We start from the raw sequence: 23415 nt of genomic DNA, 5'->3' as shown, positions 1-23415 counted from the left end.
TGAGATATTCAACGGTGACAAACTTTTCATTCTAAATTACATGTTCAATCAATGTGTAACATGTGGAGACTTTGATATTCAGCATTCAAACATCCTACTCAAGTGAAGACTTTGTGACGACCTGATCTTCATTGGACGACTTTGATTTTATTAGTTATTATGCACTTAAAATTAACCTATAGCGGTCTAATTAAGATCAAACAATGATTGACCCTCTAACTTTAGTGAATGCAATATTCACCAAGTGTAGGGATTTTGAATTGCGATACTTACACTTACAATGAAGTGTGCACAATTTTTTTTCAATATAAGTGGATTACTTAATATGTTTTTTTTGTTACATTTGGTAACACTATGAATGAACCGTAACTAAACTTGTTGTCTGCTGGCATAAAAACTCATGTTTTGGTCAATTAAGTTTGGTTCCCTGGGATCCATAACATGGGGGTTCAATAAATGGATTTGTGAGAACCATTAACTGTAGAAATAATCATATGATGATCTAGTGATAAATTGAAGTAATAAACTAGATCTCTTAGAACATCTCCATTAATTCTTAGTTTTTAGTACTATTCATGTAGGTCCGTGCCACATGTGCTTAAGCAACTCTTTGCAGATTTTGCTTCAACTATGAATTTTTAGTCCTTAGCACTATTAATTTGGTCCCACAATATCATTATAGTAGTAATATTTTTTATTTTCATATAATTTTGATTTAAATTTAAATGCTAATTCAATACTTAAATTAAATCAATTGATGAATAAGAGATAAAAAATATTTTTTTGTGCTAAAAATTCAAAAAGTAAAACTCCTTATATAAGAACTAGTTCTTATTTTTAAGAACTAATAACTTCACATCAGCCCCTCCAATGGTTAAGAACTCAGTTCTCAGTTCTTACCTCAGAAATAAAAACTAAGAACCTTTTATTGGAGATACCCTTACAAATATTAAACTAGATAGTAATTTGATTACCACATGAAAAATGTATCTAAAAGGAATCATTTGTATTTGTATTTTGTAGCAATAACCGTTGAAGCATGGGGTCCCATTCCAGCACCACTAGATTTAGAATGCCGCCTTTCTCCAACGGCTACAACACCCAAAAACAAATGTCTACAAAACTCATTCAATAATAAACAACAGAATCTAACTCAACAACACTCATCCCATTCTTACCAAACACTCATCACTCACTTGCATTCATGGATTCTTCACCTTCAACTGCCACCACCTCTCACCACCACCGCCACCACCACCGTTCCTCTGATTGGAGCAGGTCTGGAACCTCTTCTGGCCTGGCTTGCATCGGTGAAAATGGAACTATAGAGCCTATTCGCATATCTCTCGACCTGGTTCCTTCACCAACCAGGTACAAACATAACCTTAGTCTTTGAATTGTAAAAAGCTGTTTGCATAGACTTTTGTGATTTTTAGTAAGTAAAGATGAAAATAAATCTTTGCATGTTCCTATGTGACTGCCATGCCTGCTATCAGTGGCGGATCCAGGACCCCGGGGTCAGGGGGTTCAAATTTTTCATATGAACACAACGGTAAAAATAGTTAGATTTATACAAAAGAAAGAGCAAAAAAAAAAAACAAGGCATGAGTTAAATCAGCAGTTTAACTCTTGTTGAAGGGGGAGAAGTAGCAATATATGGTAACACAAGTACACAACATTTAAGCTAAGCATCATCTGAGATTACAAAATTTCCAAGTGCAAAAATTCATAAACAAGATTGTAATCAAAGTGCCTCCCAAAGCAGGATGTTCAAATCTTTTACATGATTGGTTAAAGTAAATCTACAATATCATGATCATAATCTCCTACGAAAGAATTTTACACATCATACAGATACACAACAACAACAAGAACAACATCATCTAAAAAATCACAAATCACATAACCTATGCCTCTTAATACTTGGCTTAAAGGCAGAAAATTTTATTATGAATGGTTGAAATTGAATTATTTCCAAATCATTTTTTGTTTTTGAAAGCAAAATCTTTATTGATAAGGAAAGGTAACCAAGAGCAAAAAGATAGCTCAAAGAACCAGTACAAGGCGCAACACCAAAGATCCACACAAAGGATCACAAGGTCAGCAAAATGAAAAGAAACAGTTACAGAACAGAAAGCATTACAAGTAGCAGAAAAAGAAAATAATTATGGGGGCATAGCATTCAAAAGAGTACAGCATTCAACCAATTCCACTCCATTATAGAAAGCCACGAGCTAGGCTTCAGTATACCAATCAGCAAGGATCACAACAAGTAGGAAATAGCAAATATCACAGCTTCATAACCACAGCAAGATATGCAAATACCAGTGCAGAGAAACACGATCATTGGCAGAGAAGCTGCAGGGAAAATATGCAGCAAATTATTTCCAAATCATATGAATATCCTTACTTTACTGCCATTGAACATTTGCAAGACTATACAAACAATAGGGCAAAGCTGTGATGGACAAAGTGCAGACAAGGATACAATTCATAGAGGCTTCAAATCCATAACTAGCTAAAGGAAGTGAAGCTTCATTTTTTTCTTTTTGTTTATTCAATATAAAAAGTGAGGAGAAAAAACATGAGTGATAAGGTGCTAAGATAATCATGGAAACAAGATGAAAAAACAGAGGAGAACAAACATGAAGACAAAATGGGGGAACAAATCAACTCATGATTGCATGAACAAGTAACTATTTACACATGAAACAGAGTTCTAATAATGTCATCATCCTTTAAATTCACTAAAATTTGGGGATTAATGAAATGAAACAAAATCCGTGACCAAAGAAAACAGCTTTATCACATACCACATGAATTGCCTCATCATCATCATCCTCATACCCTGCTCCAGCATGATTAATCTAGTTCCACTTCGTTGTGACATGCCAGAATTTCTCTAAAAATGAAGCGCGTTCACCTTCAGCAAGGTCAATGTACTAAGATATAGGGAAAACAAAAAAGTTGAATCAGCAAGCACAAAAAATTGAGCAGAAAATTGTGAAGAGGAGAACGGGACCAACCCATGCAAAAGAGGAAATGAAGGGGAGAACGGGACCAACTAAAATTCGTCGACCCACCAAATCGAGAAGATCAACCAGCGTTTGCTGCAATGAAATTACGCAACTGTTTTCAGCAAACACAGTTTCAGGTTCACGAATTGAAGAATTGAATAAGAAAATACCAATTTGACTTGAAGCCTGTCTACTGCGAGGTAGAAATGACGTGAGTGACTGAAGATTCATGAAAAAGAAAGGGTTAGACAACGAGATCTGGAGAAGACAAGAAAGAGAGGCAGAGGCGCGGCGCAAGGTGCGTGGTGAACTGGTGGTGGCGTGGTGGTGGCCGGTGGTGCACTGGTGCGTGTGTGTGCTTGACCTAGGGTGAGAGAAAGAGGGTGAGGACTGAGGGCTGAGTAGTGAGTGCGTGTGTGAGAGAGAGGGTCTTTAGTGCAAATTGAAATTTTCAGGGGTTCAAAAAAATATTATATAGGGGGGTAAGTGAGAAATATTTTTTTTTCAGGGGGTTCAGATGAACCCCCTGGGTCTAACGTGGGTCCGCCCCTGCCTGCTATACGTTCAGGGGTTAAGTCTGTTTTTTGTTGTTATATTTGTTTGTTTTCATCTTTTATTATATACTTTGGTGTTTAGAAGCTGAAGAAGAAACTGGAGGTGATTTAGATCATGTTGGGCAGTTCATTACTGATTTAATCATGTGGAGAGTCAGGAGAGATGTGTCAAAATCGAGCTTTTGGTTTGGTCTCGGGTCTCTTTGTTTCTTGTCTTCTTTCTTCACCAAAGGAGTCAACTTCAGGTTTGTAACTGCTTTTTCTTCTCATTATTTTGACTCTTTCTGCTGCTGGATAGTGAAAAGTTCTGACTTCTGAGATATTCTCGTGCTGGTTGTTTCAGTATCATCTCTGCCTTATCGCAATTGGCAATTCTCTTGTTGGCCTTTTCATTCTTCTCAAGTTCAGTTTCTCAAAGGTACAGTTTTACTTTGTCATTATGGCATTCCAAGCTATACTAGTAGTGAATTTGGATGTATTCAATGAATTTACATTCGCTGCATCTGTTTGTGGTCAGAGACCAGGCTGAGAAAAGGAGTTAGAACCTTGTTTTCCTCAAATTGAGTCAGCATCAGCATAATCATTATTTTTTCATGTTAGTTCTGATAATAGATAATTTGCTAAATATTTATGAGCAGGATTTTTGTCAGCTTCAGTATCCCAAAGCTTTATTCTTGCTACTCTGATCAGATCAACCAGCGAGGTAAAATTCCACCTTTTCACTAAAATTTTGTAGGTCTATCCACATATTAATAACTAACAGTAGATTGGGTTTTGTTATGTAGCTGAGTGCTTGAAATTGCGACTGTTGGACACATGGAGTGCTTGCACTCACAAGAAGATAGGTCGCATCAGCAATCATTGCCTTTTGGAATCTATCTACTCTAAAGACTCGAATATTCACAGGTAATATCTCTGAATGAATGTATTAGCGATGACTATTTAAGAATAAACAGTCTACAAAAATCATCTAATTTGGAATACTAAAAACAACCTTTACCTGAAGACAGAGTTCTGCTCTGCTTACATATTTCCGTGGTATACACTGCACAGTTATCAGTCCTGTGTTAAGGCCTGGACAGCTTAATTGCCATGCACATTTGGCAACTTTGTGATATTTGAATCTTATGATGTATTCCCCCCCTCCCCCTCCTTTGCAGCATTTATATTGCTTGTAATAGCCAGATATAGTCGGCAAAATGTAATACAACAAGTAGAAGATGGAGAAACAAGCGCGCCGACACTAGAAACTTTCTTCATTCGGTCATTTCTTGAAACTTGGCACGCATATATACATTCATACCTCGCTCAACTCAAAGGTGGGTGGGATAACTATCTCACTGATGATGAAAGACTCCAAATTCGGTCAGTCACCAAGCATGATGATGAGATTAACCCCATCAGATGAGAAGATGGGGAATATACCTCTGATGCTGTCAATACCCTCATCTTCACCATAGCCCAACAATTCATACGAGACCCCTCCTTGATCAAAGATAGGTCTGACGACCTATTATCCAACCTAGTGAAAATCTTTAGGTGGTATAAAGATGTTAGGAAACTACGCAAAATTTCCCCATGGTCAGATTGGTGGAAGCAATAAAATGCGGAATAATAGCACACACAAAATTGATAACGGAGTTCGGCCAATAATGCCTACGTCTCCGGGCTGCTGCAGACTTTTTACTGAAATGAGAAATGTACACTGTGTTTACAAAACACTCACACTCTCTCACAAACCCACAACCCAACTACACCCAAGAGTATCTTTCACAGATATTTTTCCCTCACACTAGGATTTTCTCTCACTATGAAAATACTCTCACTCTTTGTTGTAGTTATGCTCTTAGTTGTTGGAATTGCGTTTGCCTTCATCCTTGCATTCCTTTTATAGTTGTTGAAGCATGTCACCATGTGTATACTCCATGTGTATGCATAGAAGACAAGCATTTCCATAAAACATGGCATAAAGCATTCCACAAAACATTCCTTGTTTTATGGCTTTACCTTTTGACTAGTGCTCCACAAAACATTCCTTGTTTTATGGATTTATCTTTTGGTGGTTGGGCATTAATTTTTGGTGCAATAATTGACTAACAAAAGATACCTTTCTGACTAGGGTTTACACTAGAGAAGACAGTCAGCAGGCCTTCAGGAAAGAAAAGATAGAGACTTACAACTTATCTCTCTCTAACTCTCTGACCAACAAGAGGGGTTCGGAAGCAGATTTATGAGATAAAAATTACAACGGATAAGAGAAGTAGGATGCAGCAAGATTGCAGAAGCAAGAAACTAACTCGAAAATAAATAATTAAAAGCGCAGAAAAATAAAACAATTAAAAGGAGGCTCAGCCTTCCATAGACATATAACAAAATAGGAGGCTTAACCTTCCATTAATCAAGAGGTAAGAAAAGGTTATTATTGAAAGAGAACAAAGAAGATTGCTCTGACTGCAGTTAGGCTCTGATACCACTGGTGGCTGGGAGCTCCTCTGTTATTCATATAATGATCAAATAGTTCACAAGATGAGCTTTTCGGCAGGCATTGCCATTGGCCTACTTCTCGAACCACAGTTACTATATTTGATCTATCACACAAATAACAAAGAGGGCCGTAGCAATGGATCTTTGGTCGGATATATTTCTGATTCACCAGATCCTCATGAAGAGGCAAGTGTAGAGCATACTTTATATCTCGAAGAGTCATCTTCTCTGGAACTCAAGAATCTATGCCATAATAATAAGAATCAAGCTTTCAGAAAGAAAAAGAAAGAGTTTTAGAAAGACATGTTTATAGAACACACTTATATTATTGATGGGTAGGAAACTTGATGCTTACAAATGAGGAGGAGTGCTCCTTATATAGGCAAATGAGCCCTAATACAACAAAATGTAGGCAACACTTAGTGGATGCTTATACTAGCATTCCACACTATTCTAATGGATGCATACATCATGATTGCATCACTTACAACATCATTATCTTACATTATCATGACATCATCACACCATATTTTACATAATCACTTCTAGTGATTTTTATTTAACTTTTTATTTTACAATACCATAAGACGACAAATGACTCAGCACACCAGTCTCATCTTTTGAGTATAGGCTCATGCTCTGGTGACATGTTCATGTCAGACAGATTACCCGTGTCATAAAAAAGCATTGGTACAGGCTCTTCAAAGGGTTGAGACGGTTCTGGATAAGGGTCTTGTGCATCTTGCATTATCACATAACCTGGTCCACCCAAGTCTACTGCACTAAGAGTCTTGTCAGTAACACTCTTAACAACTGGCATTACTTTTGCTGCCTGATCATGAATAGTAGGAGGATCTTCTTTTGGAGGAAAGCAGATGATATCCATCGGCTTTAGATGAGAACATGTGGAACTAAGGTTAACCACTTCACCATAAGTTCCATTCAACTCATGGAGTTGAGTTATCAAATAAGCTTGATGAAAGGGAGGCTTGTCCTCTCCTTGGAAGATCGAGATGTTAGGAAATGTTGATCAAATCCTAACTTGATTCTAAGTCCAAAGGAACTTTGTTGTAGGATGCTGAAAATAAGGACGATGAATTATTGCAACAGTAACATACTCAGCTTGCTCTTCTTCACTTAGCTTCCAAGTCTCCATTCTTTCAAGCTCTGAACGGAGATTTTTTCTCCAGAGATCCAAAGTAATGAGGATTCATTCTCTGAATTTTCTAAAAACTCAAGCATCTTCATAGTTGGGAATAAAATAGGATAATTATGGAGTAACGTAGTACACCATAAATACCATAAGTCTTCCTCTATGAAAGGTTGTCCTGATAAAAGGACAAAAATATTTAGAAAATGAGCTGCAGGGTGAAACCAGGTGGCCTTTGGTATAATTCCATGTTTATGAAGGGATACTGCTAATGAAACATGTGATCTTCAGCAAATCTTTTAATGATGCTCGGGTTTAAGTAGTCTGTCGAAAGCTCAGGTGGAAAGTATTTCTTTCTGGCTGAAGGGGCTGAAGAGGAAGATGATGGATCAGTATTCATCATGATGAGAGGATAGGAATTTGTGGATGAAATCATTTGGATGAATTTTCCTGGCAGTTTAGGTCTAGAATGATAGTCTGGAATGAGGTTCTTGGACCCTTGGACATGTTTTACAGAAAAATCATACAGGGAGAACCATTCTTTGAGCCTGAAAATTTGAGGATTGGGAGGAGTTTTGTTTTTGAACTCAAGCATTTTTGGGAATGATGAAATATCAATTTGAACTTCAAAATGATGTCCTCTGAGATGAAAATCAAACTTCTTGATCCCATACTTGACTGCCAAGGTCTCCTTAAAGGTAGTATGATAATGAAGTTCAGCATCCTTGAATTGACCACTAGCATGTCCACAATAGAATTTCTGGCCATCAATTTCTTCAATCAATACTGCAGCCCAATAGTGATCACTTGCATCAGTTTGTAGAATTCTTTTCCCATCTCCATGAATCTTCAAAGGAGGAGGATTCTGGGCAGCTTTTTTCAAGAATTTTACTGCTTATGTTTGTTCTTTTCCCCATGGCGGTGCATTCTTCCTTTACATCTTGGAAAGCTTTGAAGTGTATTTAGAGACATGCGGAATGAAATCTCTAATATAATTCAAGATTCCAAGAAATTGCTGGATTTGCTCTGTAGTGAGTCCTTCATCAGGGAACTTTGGAAGTTCTTCAACATTATGAGGTTGTGGGACATACTTTCCTTCAGTAAAGTGCATCCCTAAGAAGTCTACCTCCTTTGTTGCAACTTGAGATTTCCTGGATGATAGCATAACACCGTACTTGTTACATATGCCATAGAACTGTTGAAGGAGCTCTTTGTGACTTTCTTCATCAGGAGAGAATAAAAGTACATCATCAATGTATACCAAGGAGGTATGCAGTATTGGTTCAAAGATTTTTGTCATGGCTTTCTGGAATAATGATGGTGCAACCTTGAGACCAAATGGAAGGACTGTCCATTGGTAATGGGCATTCGGAATGCAGAAAACTGTCTTGGGTCTGTCTTTTGGATCAAGGCCAAGTTGCCAAAATCCTGACTTCATATCAAATTTTGAAAAGATGTGGGCATTCTTTATGTATGAATAAAGAGAATAGATTTTTGGCAATGGAAACTTATCATCTTTGATGAAATGATTCAAAGGACGATAATCCACTACAAGCCTTTTCTTTTGCCTGACTTGTTCTGATCTCTTATTCACATAAAATGATGTGCAAGCCCACTCTGATAACTATGAAGATGCTTGAGTTTTTATAAAATCTAGAGAATGAATCCTCATTACTTTGGAATTTGCTAGAGTGGTACCAACCAATGGATCTCTGGAGAAAAAATCTCCGTTCAAAGCTTGAAAGAATGGAGACTTGGAAGCTAAGTGAAGAAGAGCAAGCTGAGTATGTTACTGTTGCAATAATTCATCGTCCTTATTTCCAGCATCCTACAACAAAGTTCCTTTGGACTTAGAATCAAGTTAGGATTTGGTCAACATTTCCTAACATCTCGATCTTCCAAGGAGAGGACAAGCCTCCCTTTCATCAAGCTTATTTGATAATTCAGCTCCATGAGTTGAATGGAACTTATGGTGAAGTGGTTAACCTTAGTTCCACATGTTCTCATCTAAAGCCGATGGATATTATCTGCTTTCCTCCAAAAGAAGATCCTCCTACCATTCAAAGGATTAACAAAATCAGAGTTGGCTTGCACATCATTTTATGTGAATAAGAGATCAGAACAAGTCAGGAAAAAGAAAAGGCTTGTAGTGGATTATCGTCCTTTGAATCATTTAATCAAAGATGATAAGTTCTCATTGCCAAAAATATATTCTCTTTATTCCTACATAAAGAATGCCCACATCTTTTCAAAATTTGATATAAAGTCAGGATTTTGGCAACTTGGCATTGATCCAAAAAACAGACCCAAGACAGTTTTCTGCATTCCGAATGCCCATTACCAATGGACAGTCCTTCCATTTGGTCTCAAGGTTTCACCATCATTATTCCAGAAAGCCATGACAAAAATCTTTGAACCAATACTGCATACCTCTATGGTATACATTGATGATGTACTTTTATTCTCTCCTGATGAAGAAAGTCACAAAGAGCTCCTTCAACAGTTCTATGGCATATGTAACAAGTACGATGTTATGCTATCATCCAGGAAATCTCAAGTTGCAACAAAGGAGGTAGACTTCTTAGGGATGCACTTTACTGAAGGAAAGTATGTCCCACAACCTCATATTGTTGAAGAACTTCCGAAGTTCCCTGATGAAGGACTCACTACAAAGCAAATCCAGCAATTTCTTGGAATCTTGAATTACATTAGAGATTTCATTCCGCATGTCTCTAAATACACTTCAAAGCTTTCCAAGATGTTAAGGAAGAATGCACCGCCATGGGGAAAAGAACAAACAGAAGCAGTAAAATTCTTGAAAAAAGCTGCTCAGAATCCTCCTCTTTTGAAGATTCCTGGAGATGGGAAAAGAATTCTACAAACTAATGCAATGATCACTATTGGGCTGCAATATTGATTGAAGAAATTGATGGCCAGAAATTCTATTGTGGACATGCTAGTGGTCAGTTCAAGGATGCTGAACTTCATTATCATACTACCTTTAAGGAGACCTTGGCAGTCAAGTACGAGATCAAGAAGTTTGATTTTCATCTCAGAAGACATCATTTTGAAGTTCAAATTGATAACTCATCATTCCCAAAAATGCTTGAGTTCAAAAACAAAACTCCTCCCAATCCTCAAATTCTCAGGATCAAAGAATGGTTCTCCATGTATGATTTTTCTGTAAACTATGTCCAAGGGTCCAAGAACCTCATTCCAGACTATCTTTCTAGACCTAAACTGCCAGGAAAATCCATCCAAATGATTTCATCCACAAATTTCTATCCTCTCATCATGATGAATACTGATCCATCATCTTCCTCTTCAGCCCCTTCAGCCAAAAAGAAATATTTTCCACCTGAGCTTTCGACGGACTACTTAAACCCGAGCATCATTAAAAGATTTGTTGAAGATCACATGTTTCATTAGCATTATCCCTTCATAAACATGGCATTATACCAAAGGCCAACTGGTTTCACCCTGCAACTCCTTTTCTAAATATTTTTGCCCTTTTATCAGGACAACCTTTCATAGAGGAAGACTTATGGTATTTATGGTGTACTACGTTACTCCATAATTATCATATTTTATTCTCAACTATGAAGATGCTTGAGTTTTTAGAAAATCCAGAGAATGAATCCTCATTACTTTGGAATTTGCTAGAGTGGTACCAACCAATGGATCTCTGGAGAAAAAATCTCCGTTCAGAGCTTGAAAGAATGGAGACTTGGAAGCTAAGGGAAGAAGAGCAAGCTGAGTATGTTACTGTTGCAATAATTCATCGTTCTTATTTCCAGCATCCTACAACAAAGTTCCTTTGGACTTAGAATCAAGTTAGGATTTGGTCATCATTTCCTAACATGTCGATCTTCCAAGGAGAGGACAAGCCTCCCTTTCATCAAGCTTATTTGATAATTCAGCTCCATGAGTTGAATGGAACTTATGGTGAAGTGGTTAACCTTAGTTCCACATGTTCTCATCTAAAGCCGATGGATATTATCTGCTTTCCTCCAAAAGAAGATCCTCCTACTATTCATGATCAGGCAACAAAACTAATGCCAGTTGTTAAGAGTGTTACTGACAAGACTCTTAGTGCAGTAGACTTGGGTGGACCAGGTTATGTGATAATGCAAGATGCACAGGACCCTTATCCAGAAACGTCTCAACCCTTTGAAGAGCCTGAACCAATGCTTTTTGATGACACAGGTAATCTGTCTGACATGAACATGTCACTAGAGCATGAGCCTATACTCAAAAGATGAGACTGATGTGCTGAGTCATTTGTCGTCTTATGGTATTGTAAAATAAAAAGTTAAATAAAAATTACTAGAAGTGATTATGTAAAATATGGTGTGATGATGTCATGATAATGTAAGATAATGATGTTGTAAGTGATGCAATCATGATGTATGCATCCATTAGAATAGTGTGGAATGCTAGTATAAGCATCCACTAAGTGTTGCCTACATTTTGTTGTATTAGGGCTCCTTTGCCTATATAAGGAGCACTCCTCCTCATTTGTAAGCATCAAGTTTCCTACCCATCAATAATATAAGTGTGTTCTATAAACATGTCTTTCTAAAACTCTTTCTTTTTCTTTCTGAAAGCTTGATTCTTATTATTATGGCATAGATTCTTGAGTTCCAGAGAAGATGACTCTTCGAGATATAAAGTATGCTCTACACTTGCCTCTTCATGAGGATCTGGTGTATCAGAAATATATCCGACCAAAGATTTATTGCTACGATCCTCTTTGATATTTGTGTGATAGATCAAATATAGTAACTGTGGTTCGAGAAGTAGGCCAATGACTATGCCTTCCGAAAAGCTCATCTTGTGAACTATTTGATCATTATATGAATAACAGAGGGGCTCCCGGCCACCAAGATTACGATTACAAGATTGAAAGCAAAGATTGAAAGAGGAGGAAAGAAAAAATAGAGGCTTACAACTGATCTCTCTTTAACTCTCTGACCAACTTTTCGTCCAGTTCTGCCTCTTAACAAAAGACTGGCTCTCTATTTATAGAAATTAAAAAGCACTGTTAGAATAGTTCTGGTCAAGAACAGGAACTATTTGGTACTATAAGTTACAGTAAAAAGTCACTATTGCTACACTAAAAATTACAATTATTGGGTTGGTAAAACAACTAAGTTCATCTTCACTGTCTTTCAGGTTGTCTTAGACAAAACTGGAGTCAGATTCTGATTGAGAAGGAATCACATACTTTTCCTTTTGGGGCAAAGGGTCCTTTGAAGAAGATGCTTGACTGTCTTTTGAATTCTTCTGAAGAAGTTGAAGAGCAACTTGGAGGCTCTTTAAAAACCTTCTTCTGAAGAGGCACCTGCGAGTGCTGTAGTGATGTGAGCCTCCTGGTTGAGCAGGAGGCAAGATTGAGGACTTGCATGATTAAGACATTTCTGGTTTGATCTGAACCAGAGATTGATATTTTTTGTTGAAACCATAGAAGCATCAAAGCTTTTCCACCATTTGATTGAAGTCAGTTTGTGGAGCTCAGGAAGATTCTTGGTTTTAAGATTGTACTGCCAAGAAAAAATTCAAGACAACGAAAAAGATGGTATAAAAATTTAAACTAACAGGATAATTTTTTAAATCCTTATTCCAATTTTTTGAAAACAGTTTGAATCCTTCCGGTACTTCGGGGGAAATATGTCATTTGTAGGTCCATAAAAACCCCACCAAGAGTGGAACCAATTCGGAAAAGAGTAATTGGTGACTTTCTTGAAATAGATAAGCCAGGAATGCTTCAGATTTTTATTTTGAAAGCCAAGAATGGTATTTTCTCAGGCTCTGACATAGTCCCAATAATTAAAACCTATTGGGTCGAAGCTCCTGGAGAATTTCTTGGTCTTGTTAGGATTGTTACCAAAGTCTGAAGGCCTAAGGACTCTCAGGATTTGGAAGGTTGAATGGGTTATTAGGGATTCATCATTCTTATCCCTAAAGTGTTTGATTGCCACGCTATCTGTATCTACAAGAATAAACTCATAAAAGACTTGGGTTTTGTTGTGACTGATTGGTTCAAGGTGGCTTGTTATCGGAAAAACTTTTGAAGTTGTTTTAACGGCTAAGAGCTCACCACTAGTGTGATCCCAATACTCTGGTTCGACAAAGATGACAAATTTGGATTTTGGCTTTTTGATGTATTCTTGTTTGGGAAGGGTTGATTGGATTGGTCTGGGATTGACTTGGATGACTTGAGATTTTTGGTTTTGGATCATTGTTTGGAGTGATGGTAGGTCTTGGTCACTATCATCATCCGCAATGCTAGCCCAAGTCTTTTTTGGAAGTTTGGTTAAGCCTTGTTCTTGGAAGGCCTGAAGGGTTTGGATTGGGAAGGCATAGTTTGCCTTAGTTTGTTTAGATTGGGAAAAGTTTTGTGTGGAAGACCCAGATTGGTTGAGGGTAAATGGCCCAGTTTGATAGACATAAATACTTTTACCTTTGGCTTTGCCGCTTCCCCTTCCTCTGGAGGAAGAGGTTCTGGAGGCTACTTTAGCCTCTTCCCTGCAAATATTCACGGGTGAGATAGTCAGTGAGAGAGTTTGCTTTATTATTTTGGTGCTTCGGAAATAAAAACAAAACAACAAACTACACTCCTAATCTATCCTTAAGGAGGATAGCCTCTAAGTCCGGCAACGGAGAGACCACCAAGTGAGAGAGTTTGTTGAGCCTTTGATATATTCTGTTTCAAAATCCAAAACACTCAAAATAGCTTGCCATCTAGGAAAAATTTGTAATTAATTACAAGCCTCTTAATCAAGTCATTTGTTGGAATAGATATCCTATTCATAACAAAAAAAGATCTTCTTGCAAGACTGCATAATGCTAAAATCTTTTCCAAATTTGACATGAAATATGGATTTTAGCAAATTCAAATCAAAGAAGAAGATGAGTATAAAACCACTTTTACTGTCCCTTTTGGATAATATGAGTGGAATGTTATGCCTTTTGGATTGAAAAATGCCCCTTCTGAGTTTTAGAAGATCATGAATGACATTTTTAATCTCTACTTAGAATATATCAAAGGATCAACAAACTCTCTCATCGACTATCTCACCCGTGAATATCTGCAGGGAAGAGGCTAAAATAACCTCCAAAACCTCTTCCTCGAGAGGAATGGGAAGCGGCAAAGCCAAAGGTAAAAGTATTTCTGTCTATCAAACTGGGTCCATCTACCCTTAACCAATCTGGGTCTTCCTCCCAAAACTTTTCTCAATCTAAACAAATTAAGACAGACTATCTCTTCCCATTCCAAACCCTTCAGGTCTTCCAAGAACAAGGCTTAACCAAACTTCCCAAAAAGACTTGGGCTAGCATTGCAGATGATGATAGTGACCAAGACTTATCATCACTCCAAACAATGATCCAAAACCAAAAATCTTAAGTCATCCAAGTCAATCCCAGACCAATCCAATCAACCCTTCCCACACAAGAATACCTAAAAAGCCAAAATCGAAATTTGTCATCTTTTTCGAACCCGAGTATTGGGATCACACTAGTGGTGAGCTCTTAGTCGTTAAAACAGCTTCAAAAAAATTTCCGACAACAAGCCACCTTGAACCAATCAACCACAACAAAACTCAGGCCTTCTATGAGTTTATTCTTGTAGATACAGATAACGTGACAATCAAACACTTTAGGGATAAGAATGATAAATCCCTAATAACCCATTCAACCTTCCAAATCCTGAGAGTCCTTAGGCCTTCAGACTTTGGTAACAATCATAACAAGACCAAGAAATTCTCCAGGAACTTCAACCCAATATGTTTTAATTATTATGACTATGTCAGAGCTTGAGAAAATACCATTCTTGGCTTTCAAAATAAATATCTTAAGCATTCCTGGCTTATCTATTTTAAGAATGCCACCAATTACTCTTTTTTCAAATTGGTTCCACTCTTGGTGGGATTTTTTTGAACCTATAAATGACATATTCCCCCCCCCCCTCGAAGTACTGGAAGGATTCAAACTGTTTTCAAAAAATTGGAATAAGGATTTAAACAATTATCCTGTTAGTTTAAATTTTTATACCATCTTTTCGTTGTCTTGGATTTTTTCATGGCAGTACAATCTTAAAACCAAGAATCTTCTTGAGCTCCACAAACAGACTTCAATCAAATGGTGGAAAAGCTTTGATGCTTCTATGGTTTCAATATAAAATATCAATCTCTGTTTCAGATCAAATCTGAAATGTCCGAATCATGCAAGTCCTCAATTTTGCCTCCTGCTCAACTAGGAGGCTCACATAACTGCAGCACTCGCAGGTGCCTCTTCAGAAGAAGGTTTATTAAAGAGCCTCCAAGTTGCTCTTCAACTTCTTCAGAAGAATTCAAAAGACAGTCAAACATCTTCTTCAAAGGACCCTTTGCCGCGAAAGGAAAAGTATGAGATTCCTTCTCAATCAGAATCTGACTCCAATTTTGTCTAAGACAGCTTGAAAGACAGTAAAGATGAACTTAGTTGATTTACCAACCTAATAATTGTAATTTTTAGTGTAGCAATAGTGACTTTTATTGTAACTTATAGTATCAAATAATTCTTGTTCTTGACCGGAACTATTCTAACAATGTTTTTTATTTTCTATAAATAGAGAGCACATCTTTTGTTAAGAGGCAGAAATGGACGAAGAGTTGGTCAGAGAGTTAGAGAGAGATAAGTTGTAAGCCTCTATCTTTTCTTTTCTCCTCTTTCAATCTTTGCTTTCAATCTTGTAATCGTAATCTACAGTTGTCAATAATAAATCTTTTCTTACCTCTTGATTAATGAAAGGCTAAGCCTCCTATTTTGTTATATTCTGTCTATGGAAGGCTGAACCTCCTTTTAATTGTTTTGTTTTTCTGCGCTTTTATTTATTTTCCAGTTGGTTTCTTGCTTCTACAATCTGGCTGCATCCTACTTCTCTTATCTGTTGTAATTTTTAACTCATAAATCTACTTTCTAATCCCTCTAGTTGGTCAGAGAGTTAGAGAGAGATAATTTGTAAGCCTCTATCTTTTCTTTCCTGAAGGCCTGCAGACTGTCTTCTCTAGTGTAAACCCTAGTCAGGAAGGTATCTTTATACCACCTAAAGTCTCCTAATGATTTTCACTTAAGGTTGGATAATAGGTCGTCATACCTATCTTTGATCAAGGAAGGGTCTCCTATGAAGTGTTGGGCTACGGTGAAGATAAGGATATTGACAACATCATAGGTATATTCTCCATCTTCTCCTCTAATTGGGTTATTCCCATTATCATGCTTGATGGTTGACAGAATTTAGAGTCTTTCATCATCAGTGAGATAGTTATCCCACCAACCTTTGAGTTGACCGTAGAATCCTGCTACAAGGATTTCTACAATCAGAGGTATATATATCTTGCATCCATGGATGAATCATTCCTTTTCAATTAGGTTAATTATAAAAGATGTGCTTCAGCGTTCTATTATAGTCATAGCCTTGTTGCACAAGCTATTTTAAGTTAGTGCATAAAATGTATTCATTCATTCTTTGACTCTGATCACGAGTATGTATCAAGGTCCTTTGTTTCAGATCCATTTCTTTGTAGTTAGGTAAAAATATAAAATTGCATTAATTATGAACAAATGCTTTTATTATATGGAAAAAATCATGCTGACATCCAATTTAACATGAGTGTATGTAGGGAAAAGAGGCACAACTTGATTCAGACAGTATGATAGAGCGAGAAAACACAGATAAAGCACACAACATTTTTTATCACGCAGTTTGGCCAAATTGCCTACCTCTGCGGCTATAGAGTAGCTATAGCTCCTTTGTATTACTTGTGGCATGAAGCATGTGGTACTAAGTACAACTTTTAGGGTTACATTGTTATCCTATTTATAGTGGATTCTATTGATTACAATAAAATCCCAATAAATCCTATAACAATCCCTTAAAACCTTTTACAATCCACATTAAATCAAATCCTAATAAACTAAATATTTTAGCCCAAAATATAATGAGCCAAATCTCAACAGTGTACAACTGAGATATTCGACAGTGGCAAACTTTTCATTCTAAATTACATGTTCAATCAATGTGTAACAGGTGGATTATACAAATACACCAGCAAGAAAAAGCAAACTTTTCATTCTAAATTACATGTTCAATCAATGTGTAACAGGTGGATTATACAAATACACCAGCAAGAAAAAAACTACTGTCAAACCCCAGACAATTAAATTTCTCAATCTTTAATCTATAAAGTGCCTTACCTCTATTGTACATAGCACAGACTTAGAAGATAAGAAGAAAATTATGTCAAATGAACCATACTGTATGCTGGAATTTTCTGAATTCCAGTCTCCATTATTTCTTTCCTCATATCAGCTGCATGATCCCATCTTTCTCTCTCCACATTCATACTTGATAATAACACATATTGGCCACAGTACTGTGGCTGCAATTTAAGCATCTTTTTCCCTATTTCTTCACCAAGTTCAATAGCTCCATGGATCCTACATGCACCCAGGAATGCCCCCAATACAGATGCATCGGGCTGAAAAGGCATGTTTCGGATTATTTCAGCCGCTTCCTGGATGTGTCCTGCTCTACCCAAAAGATCAATCACACACCCATAGTGCTCCATTACTGGCACCACTTGAAACTCATGCAACATTGATTGAAACAACTCCAATCCTTCCTTGACAAGTTTCCCACGAGCACATGCTGTAAGAACCGCCACGAAGGTAATGCCATTAAGCTGCAAACCTCGAAGCTTCATCTTCTCAAACAATTCCAGAGCCTCCTTCTCCCTACCATTTGAAGCCAGTGAAGAAATCATTGCATTCCAAGTGCAGACCTCTCTGGCAACCATCACTCTGAAAACATTCACAGCAGAATTCAAACACCCCATCTTCCCATAAAGATCTATCAATGAAGTTCCTACAAAGACTCCCATGCTGACCCCTCTCACCACCATGTATCCATGAACTTGCTTCCCACAATCAATACCCGCTTTACCATCCAAATTGGCACATGAGGAGAGCACACTAACAAAAGTAGCCTCATTTGGTCTCACCAAACCACCCACAACGTCCTCATGAGCCATCATCATCCCTAAAAACCGAATCGCAGCACCGAAACTCCCATTCAATGCAAACCCATTGACAACAGTTGTCCATGAAACAACATCCCTGATTGGCATGCTATGCAAGAGTGACACAGCAGCTTCCATTTTCCCATTCACGGACAAAGCATTGAGCATTGCGTTGCAAGCAACGACGCAAAAGGTAGGAATTTCCTCAAACACCTTGTGTGCATGAACAAGGTGGTTATTTCTAGCATAGAGGACAAGGAGAGTGGTGAGGACAAAAGGGTCAGAGAGTGTGCCACGCTTGAGGGCTTGAGAGTGGAGGGGTGTGAGAAGAAAAGGAGGTGAGGATTTGAAGAGGGGTGGGAAGGTGTGAGTGTTGGGTGGGGCTTGGTTTGCTAGCATGTGGGTGAAGAGGAGAAGGACTTTGGTGTGGTGGTTGTGAATGTGATAGGCTCTGATGAGGGCGTTGAAGAGAAGGGTTGGTTTCCATTTATCATGGGAAGAAGATGATGCTGGTTCGGGGTGAGGAAGAAGGAGGTGGCCATTGGTGACTATAAGGGAATGGATTTGCTTCAGTTGTCTTGGGTGTTTAAGGTAGCATTGTGCTAGTTGCAGCAAACACTCACCTGAATGACTCATGTCTCATAACGCTAACAGTAACACATGAAACCAACGAAAACACATTAGATTGATTTTTCGAAAATGATTTTTAACTTCAATGGACCCCCACATGCGGGATCTAGCAATTTTTGAGTTCAGATATTTTCACACATATATTTTTCTACTATTTTAGATTCACTCTTCTCTTTTTATCTCTCTCTTTTATTCGTATTACATTTCCAATCATATCTCTCATTTATCTCTGTTTTATTCCTTTCTCTCTAAAGATGGAGAGGTGTGGGGTGTGAACAAAACTTTTTTTTTGATAAAAGTGTCATTAATATCTTCATTGAATGTCGCTTTTCTTGTTTGCCATCGACGGTTATTATTTCTTCCTAAAACTCAATATTTAAAAGTCATACAACACTAACCGTGTAGATTTTCCACATTTTCAAACTAAAAAGTTGTTTACATTAGAGTTTCTCATATATGACAGGATGAAATCGAGTATCATGGTTTTATCTCATTTTTCATATAATCAAAATATCCAATTTCGAACACATCCCGCTTAGCGAGAGAGCGAAACTCGACAAACCGCATCTTGATGCCATGCTTATGTCTATTTATTTGAGCCAATTAACATCATTTTTTCAAATTTATCATTATAACACTTAACATTTTTTCTATTATTTTAAATGATGTATGAAGAAGGAAAATAAATAAGTATATTTTGTAAAATAAAGGGAGAAGTTAAGAATAAAACGCTGCGTTTTATCTTTTTTTTTTTCAGTCAGACATGTTAATAAGAGCCACAAAATCCTGTTTTTTTGGTGGCATTTTCATTTTCAGCCGGGAATGGACGCGATTGGAGGCGGCCATTGCTGGTTCTCGAACTGGAATCCGTTACCACAACCTCGACGCCGTCGTATTCGCTCTCATTCCGATTCATCTGCTTCTGCCGCCGGAGGAGGTTTACGCTTCCCGGTGCAGCAGGCGGCGACCGCCGCCTCACTCGCCCTCACCGGCGACACCATTGCTCAGGTCACTCAAAGGTGGAGAAAAACCAAGAAGGAGGCTAGTAGTGGCACTGTATCTCAGGTAAGTCGAAAGTTTGTGTTAATTCAATTTTCATGTAGCTTTTCTTTGATGGCATGTTAGTATTATATGTTGCTAGCTTCTTTGGTTGTAAAAGCACAATGGTTGAAGATTCCAGCTGAAATGGGTTTTCTTTGATGAATATCTATGATTAGTTTAGAGACACTCCAATAGTGTTACTGTTAAGAGATGGGGTTATAGTATTTTATTACCTTGCACATTTTGTATTTCACATGGCAATATGTGCTGTCAATGAGGTTTCAGTCATGGACAATTTGTTTGTGGACTTGAACAGAAGCCTTGTATGTAGAATGGGTTTTGGTCAAGTTGAGGGGGTGAATCATGGTTGCTATGTTTTTATTTGCATTGATAGTATACAGTGATACTTTGGGGTTCATTAGTAACCACAAAAAGGTTTTCTCTTAGGATGAATTGTGGAGCAACCTTTCAGACCATGATTGGCTACGTGCTCTGCGAATGACTTCCTATGGATTCCTTTTCTATGGCCCTGGTTCTTATGCTTGGTACCAGTGTCTTGACCATTTTCTCGGCAAACCAACAGTCCAGAATCTGATGCTGAAGGTATTATTATGCTCCATTTATAAATTATATTAAGTTTACCAGTTAAGGATTGTGATAGCTTCTAATTTGCCTTGTCCTTTCTTGCTTTTGGCAGGTTTTACTGAATCAGGTTGTGTTAGGTCCATCTGTCATTGCCGTTATTTTTGCGTGGAATAATTTATGGCAGCAGAAGCTCTCAGAGCTTCCAGAAAAATACAGAAGAGATGCTTTACCAACATTACTTTATGGTAGAAACCTCATTGCTTAATTGTTATCATGACTTAGTGATGTGTATTTCACATTGGTTGATGCCAGCCTTTCCATCTAATTTGTCTGTGCAGGATTTAGATTTTGGATCCCTGTCAGTATTCTGAACTTCTGGTACGCATGTTCATGTCCTTCAGTTTAATCTTCTATTTGGCTTTTGTTTATCATTTTACCCCTTTTATCAAGTCCAGTAAGTTGAGCCTTTGGAAATTCTAATAATATTTTTCAAAAAGACCACTTGTCAAGCTGCCATAAAAAATGTTTTTTTTTTTTATGAACAAGAGGATGCATATCCATCCATTTAGGTAACCTGAAAATTTAAAACCTGAGCAATTTGAAAAAATCATTATTAGATACTTTTCTGATGCCTGGTTCTAGGTTGGTTGAGTCCATCACAATGTATCTCTCTTCGCCTTAGCTCCCTTCTTCTCCTGTGGGAAATTTAGGGCACTTCGCGAAAAGACATTTCAACTCAAGTCAACGACCCTTGTGTTGAAATTTTTGCATGCTGAATGTATGCAGGGATTCGGGGCGTGCTGTCCCTGTACTCTGTAATGAGAGTATTTTCCTTGTACGAGATCATACTGTTGGAAATATAGTTTCTTTGAGGATTAGTGGGTCAGGCCTCATTCCAAGGAACTTCAATAATCCACCGGAATAGATACCTCTGTAGAGGAAATTATTTTCTTCTACCAAGTAGTAGTTTCCCTACCAGTGCTGGGAGATGATGGAAGCTTGATAGAATTTATGTAAAGTTGTAAATAATTGTGTCAAATGGGTAATGCCATATCCAGTTTTGTGAATTGGTTTTAAATCGAAACCCCTTCTCTAATTCACTTGTACAAGTCAATACTGATCTCTAACCTCTATCTGCAACCGCTTCCTATTACTACGATTACTTTTTCTTTTTTCAATTGGAATTCATGATCAAAGATTGGCAAGTTTATTTTTCAGGCTTTAATGTTAGATATATATGCTGCTGTTTTGCCCCTTGGTCTGGCAGTTCCAATTTATAGATAATGTCTTGCGTGTTAAAGTGGGAACTGGGTAGGATCTTAACCAGTTAAACAACATCAGGATCTTCCAGTTTTTTGCTGTTAACCATTTAACAGTAAAGGTGTACAATTTTACCTGTTATCTCGCTTTCTCAATTATTTTATAGAAATTCTCCAACGATGGCGTAGTATTATTCTTGTTCTAGAGAATATAAATAACAGATATAAGGTAACTCCACTTTTATCCCTTGATGAGAATATTGTTCTTTGGGAAGTTGTGATCATGCATGTTTAACTGATGAATTTTACTGATTTCACGTACTTGATCTAGCAATCAATATCTGATTGATAATCTAGTTAGTAATGGTTTGAAGTGTTTACGCAATGAGTCTTACATTCCTTGCCTATTTTTATGGCATTTGTGCAGGGTGGTGCCTCTTCAAGCTCGAGTGGCTTTCATGTCAATGGGCTCAATATTTTGGAATTTCTACCTGTCATCAACTATGAGCAAGTAAAATGCATGCAGAGTTTACCAGCAATTTGTTCTTTTTTATACTTTTGCTATGAGGTAAGTTATCTATCCGTGACGATTTTTGACTTTTATGCTTTGGGTGGTTGAGTTATAACATCTAGCTGTCTTGTTTTTGTAGTTGACATTTGGGTACCCTGCAAAAGGTTTTACCCTATGAATAGCTGATGATATCAGAGAACAACTACATTTTTCCTTCGCTGCTGACAATTGTGAAATTGATCTCTTTCATATGAGAATTGATTGTGTAGCTGTTAGCTTTCCCAAAAAGAAATTATTTGGGACAATTTGTTTATGTTCTTATGGATAATGTTGAATTTGATTAAAAAATTACCATAATAGTGTGTGTAGTGCGTACTGAGGCAGGTTTTTTGAGAATGTTCTTCGGGGTATTACAATGCTTCTTAAAAAGACCATACATGTAAAATTTAAATTTAGTTTAGATATTGAATATTGATGAACCTCTTGCTTGATCAGATTCGGTTCCTTCGAAAAATCTTCAATCATTAAGATCTTGTTCGTTACATATCATCTTAGGCCAGGTGAAAACCAAGTCTTTATCATCTGGACGGGGATGAAAATCTTGTTTTCAATTATTTGGGAAATAATTTTAGATGAGGTGAAAACCAAATCCGTGGGATCGATTCCAAGTCTTGATAAATCATCTTAGTTGGTGAAAACTAAGGTAGCGTTTGGTAGACAGGTGAGAACGGAACGGAACAGGACATATGTGTCATGTTCTGTGTTTGACATGCTTTTAAGAGGGAATGGAACAGGACAAAAGGGTGTTGGAACAGGACATTTTGGTTCTCTAAAAAAATGTGGAACGGATGGGAACAGAACAGAACACTATTAAAAAAAATTACACAGACAAAATTACCCCTAGGTATATACTCTCATTCACACTTGACTCTTCTCATTCTCGATCAAACCTTGTTGGTTCCACCTCGTCACCTCTGCAATTGTGGCTGCGCAATTCACCTCGTCACCTCCTGCACACCTTGTCACCTCCTTCAAGGTAAATTTTGTGAGTAATGATATATACACACCTCATTTTTGAAACACTTCATTTCCACCTCTTTTTATTTCTATCTCTCTCCTCT

General features: G+C 37.4%; 2 protein-coding genes and 1 long non-coding RNA gene across 6 annotated transcripts; 1 reads left to right on the top strand and 2 right to left on the bottom strand.

Annotated features, from left to right (window-relative positions):
* Positions 1-946: 946 nt before the first annotated feature.
* LOC130746871 (uncharacterized) lies at positions 947-5651 on the bottom strand. 2 transcript variants are annotated; one of them, XR_009022238.1, is made up of 4 exons: positions 4572-5651; positions 3027-3110; positions 2814-2942; positions 947-2358 (listed from the first exon to the last, which is right to left on the bottom strand). It is a non-coding gene; the product is annotated as an uncharacterized LOC130746871 (long non-coding RNA). The 2 variants fall into 2 exon arrangements; XR_009022239.1 differs by lacking the exon at positions 4572-5651 and adding an exon at positions 3188-3644.
* Positions 4360-22788, top strand: LOC130746870 (uncharacterized). Of its 3 annotated transcripts, XM_057599646.1 has the most exons (9): positions 4362-4477; positions 15820-15888; positions 16323-16419; positions 19715-19963; positions 20387-20542; positions 20637-20769; positions 20863-20902; positions 22211-22351; positions 22434-22788. In XM_057599646.1, exons 4-8 carry the CDS (start codon positions 19721-19723, stop codon positions 22296-22298), a joined length of 660 nt encoding a protein of 219 aa, XP_057455629.1. In that variant the 5' UTR covers positions 4362-4477; positions 15820-15888; positions 16323-16419; positions 19715-19720; the 3' UTR covers positions 22299-22351; positions 22434-22788. The 3 variants fall into 3 exon arrangements, with proteins under 3 accessions (XP_057455630.1, XP_057455629.1, XP_057455628.1); XM_057599647.1 differs by lacking the exons at positions 15820-15888; positions 16323-16419 and having other exon boundaries at positions 4360-4477; XM_057599645.1 differs by lacking the exons at positions 4362-4477; positions 15820-15888; positions 16323-16419 and adding an exon at positions 18812-18859.
* LOC130746869 (putative pentatricopeptide repeat-containing protein At1g10330) lies at positions 17278-19181 on the bottom strand. Its single transcript, XM_057599644.1, has one exon. The coding sequence runs from the start codon at positions 18902-18904 to the stop codon at positions 17486-17488; it is 1419 nt and encodes a 472-aa protein (XP_057455627.1). The 5' UTR covers positions 18905-19181; the 3' UTR covers positions 17278-17485.
* Positions 22789-23415: the final 627 nt, after the last annotated feature.

Source organism: Lotus japonicus, chromosome 3, assembly GCF_012489685.1.
Source record: "Lotus japonicus ecotype B-129 chromosome 3, LjGifu_v1.2".
NCBI lineage: Eukaryota > Viridiplantae > Streptophyta > Magnoliopsida > Fabales > Fabaceae > Lotus > Lotus japonicus.
The sequence above is the reverse complement of the archived record's forward strand: the minus strand, read 5'-3'. Positions and strand labels throughout refer to the sequence as shown.

Coding starts and splice junctions, on each gene's coding strand:
- LOC130746870 (XM_057599645.1), top strand. CDS start 18,827: ATGGATTTGCTTCAGTTGTCTTGGGTGTTTAAG. Junction 19,964..20,386: donor GTAGTGGCACTGTATCTCAG/GTAAGTCGAAAG, acceptor GTTTTCTCTTAG/GATGAATTGTGGAGCAACCT. Junction 20,903..22,210: donor GTCAGTATTCTGAACTTCTG/GTACGCATGTTC, acceptor GCATTTGTGCAG/GGTGGTGCCTCTTCAAGCTC.
- LOC130746869 (XM_057599644.1), bottom strand. CDS start 18,904: ATGAGTCATTCAGGTGAGTGTTTGCTGCAACTAGCACAATGCTACCTT.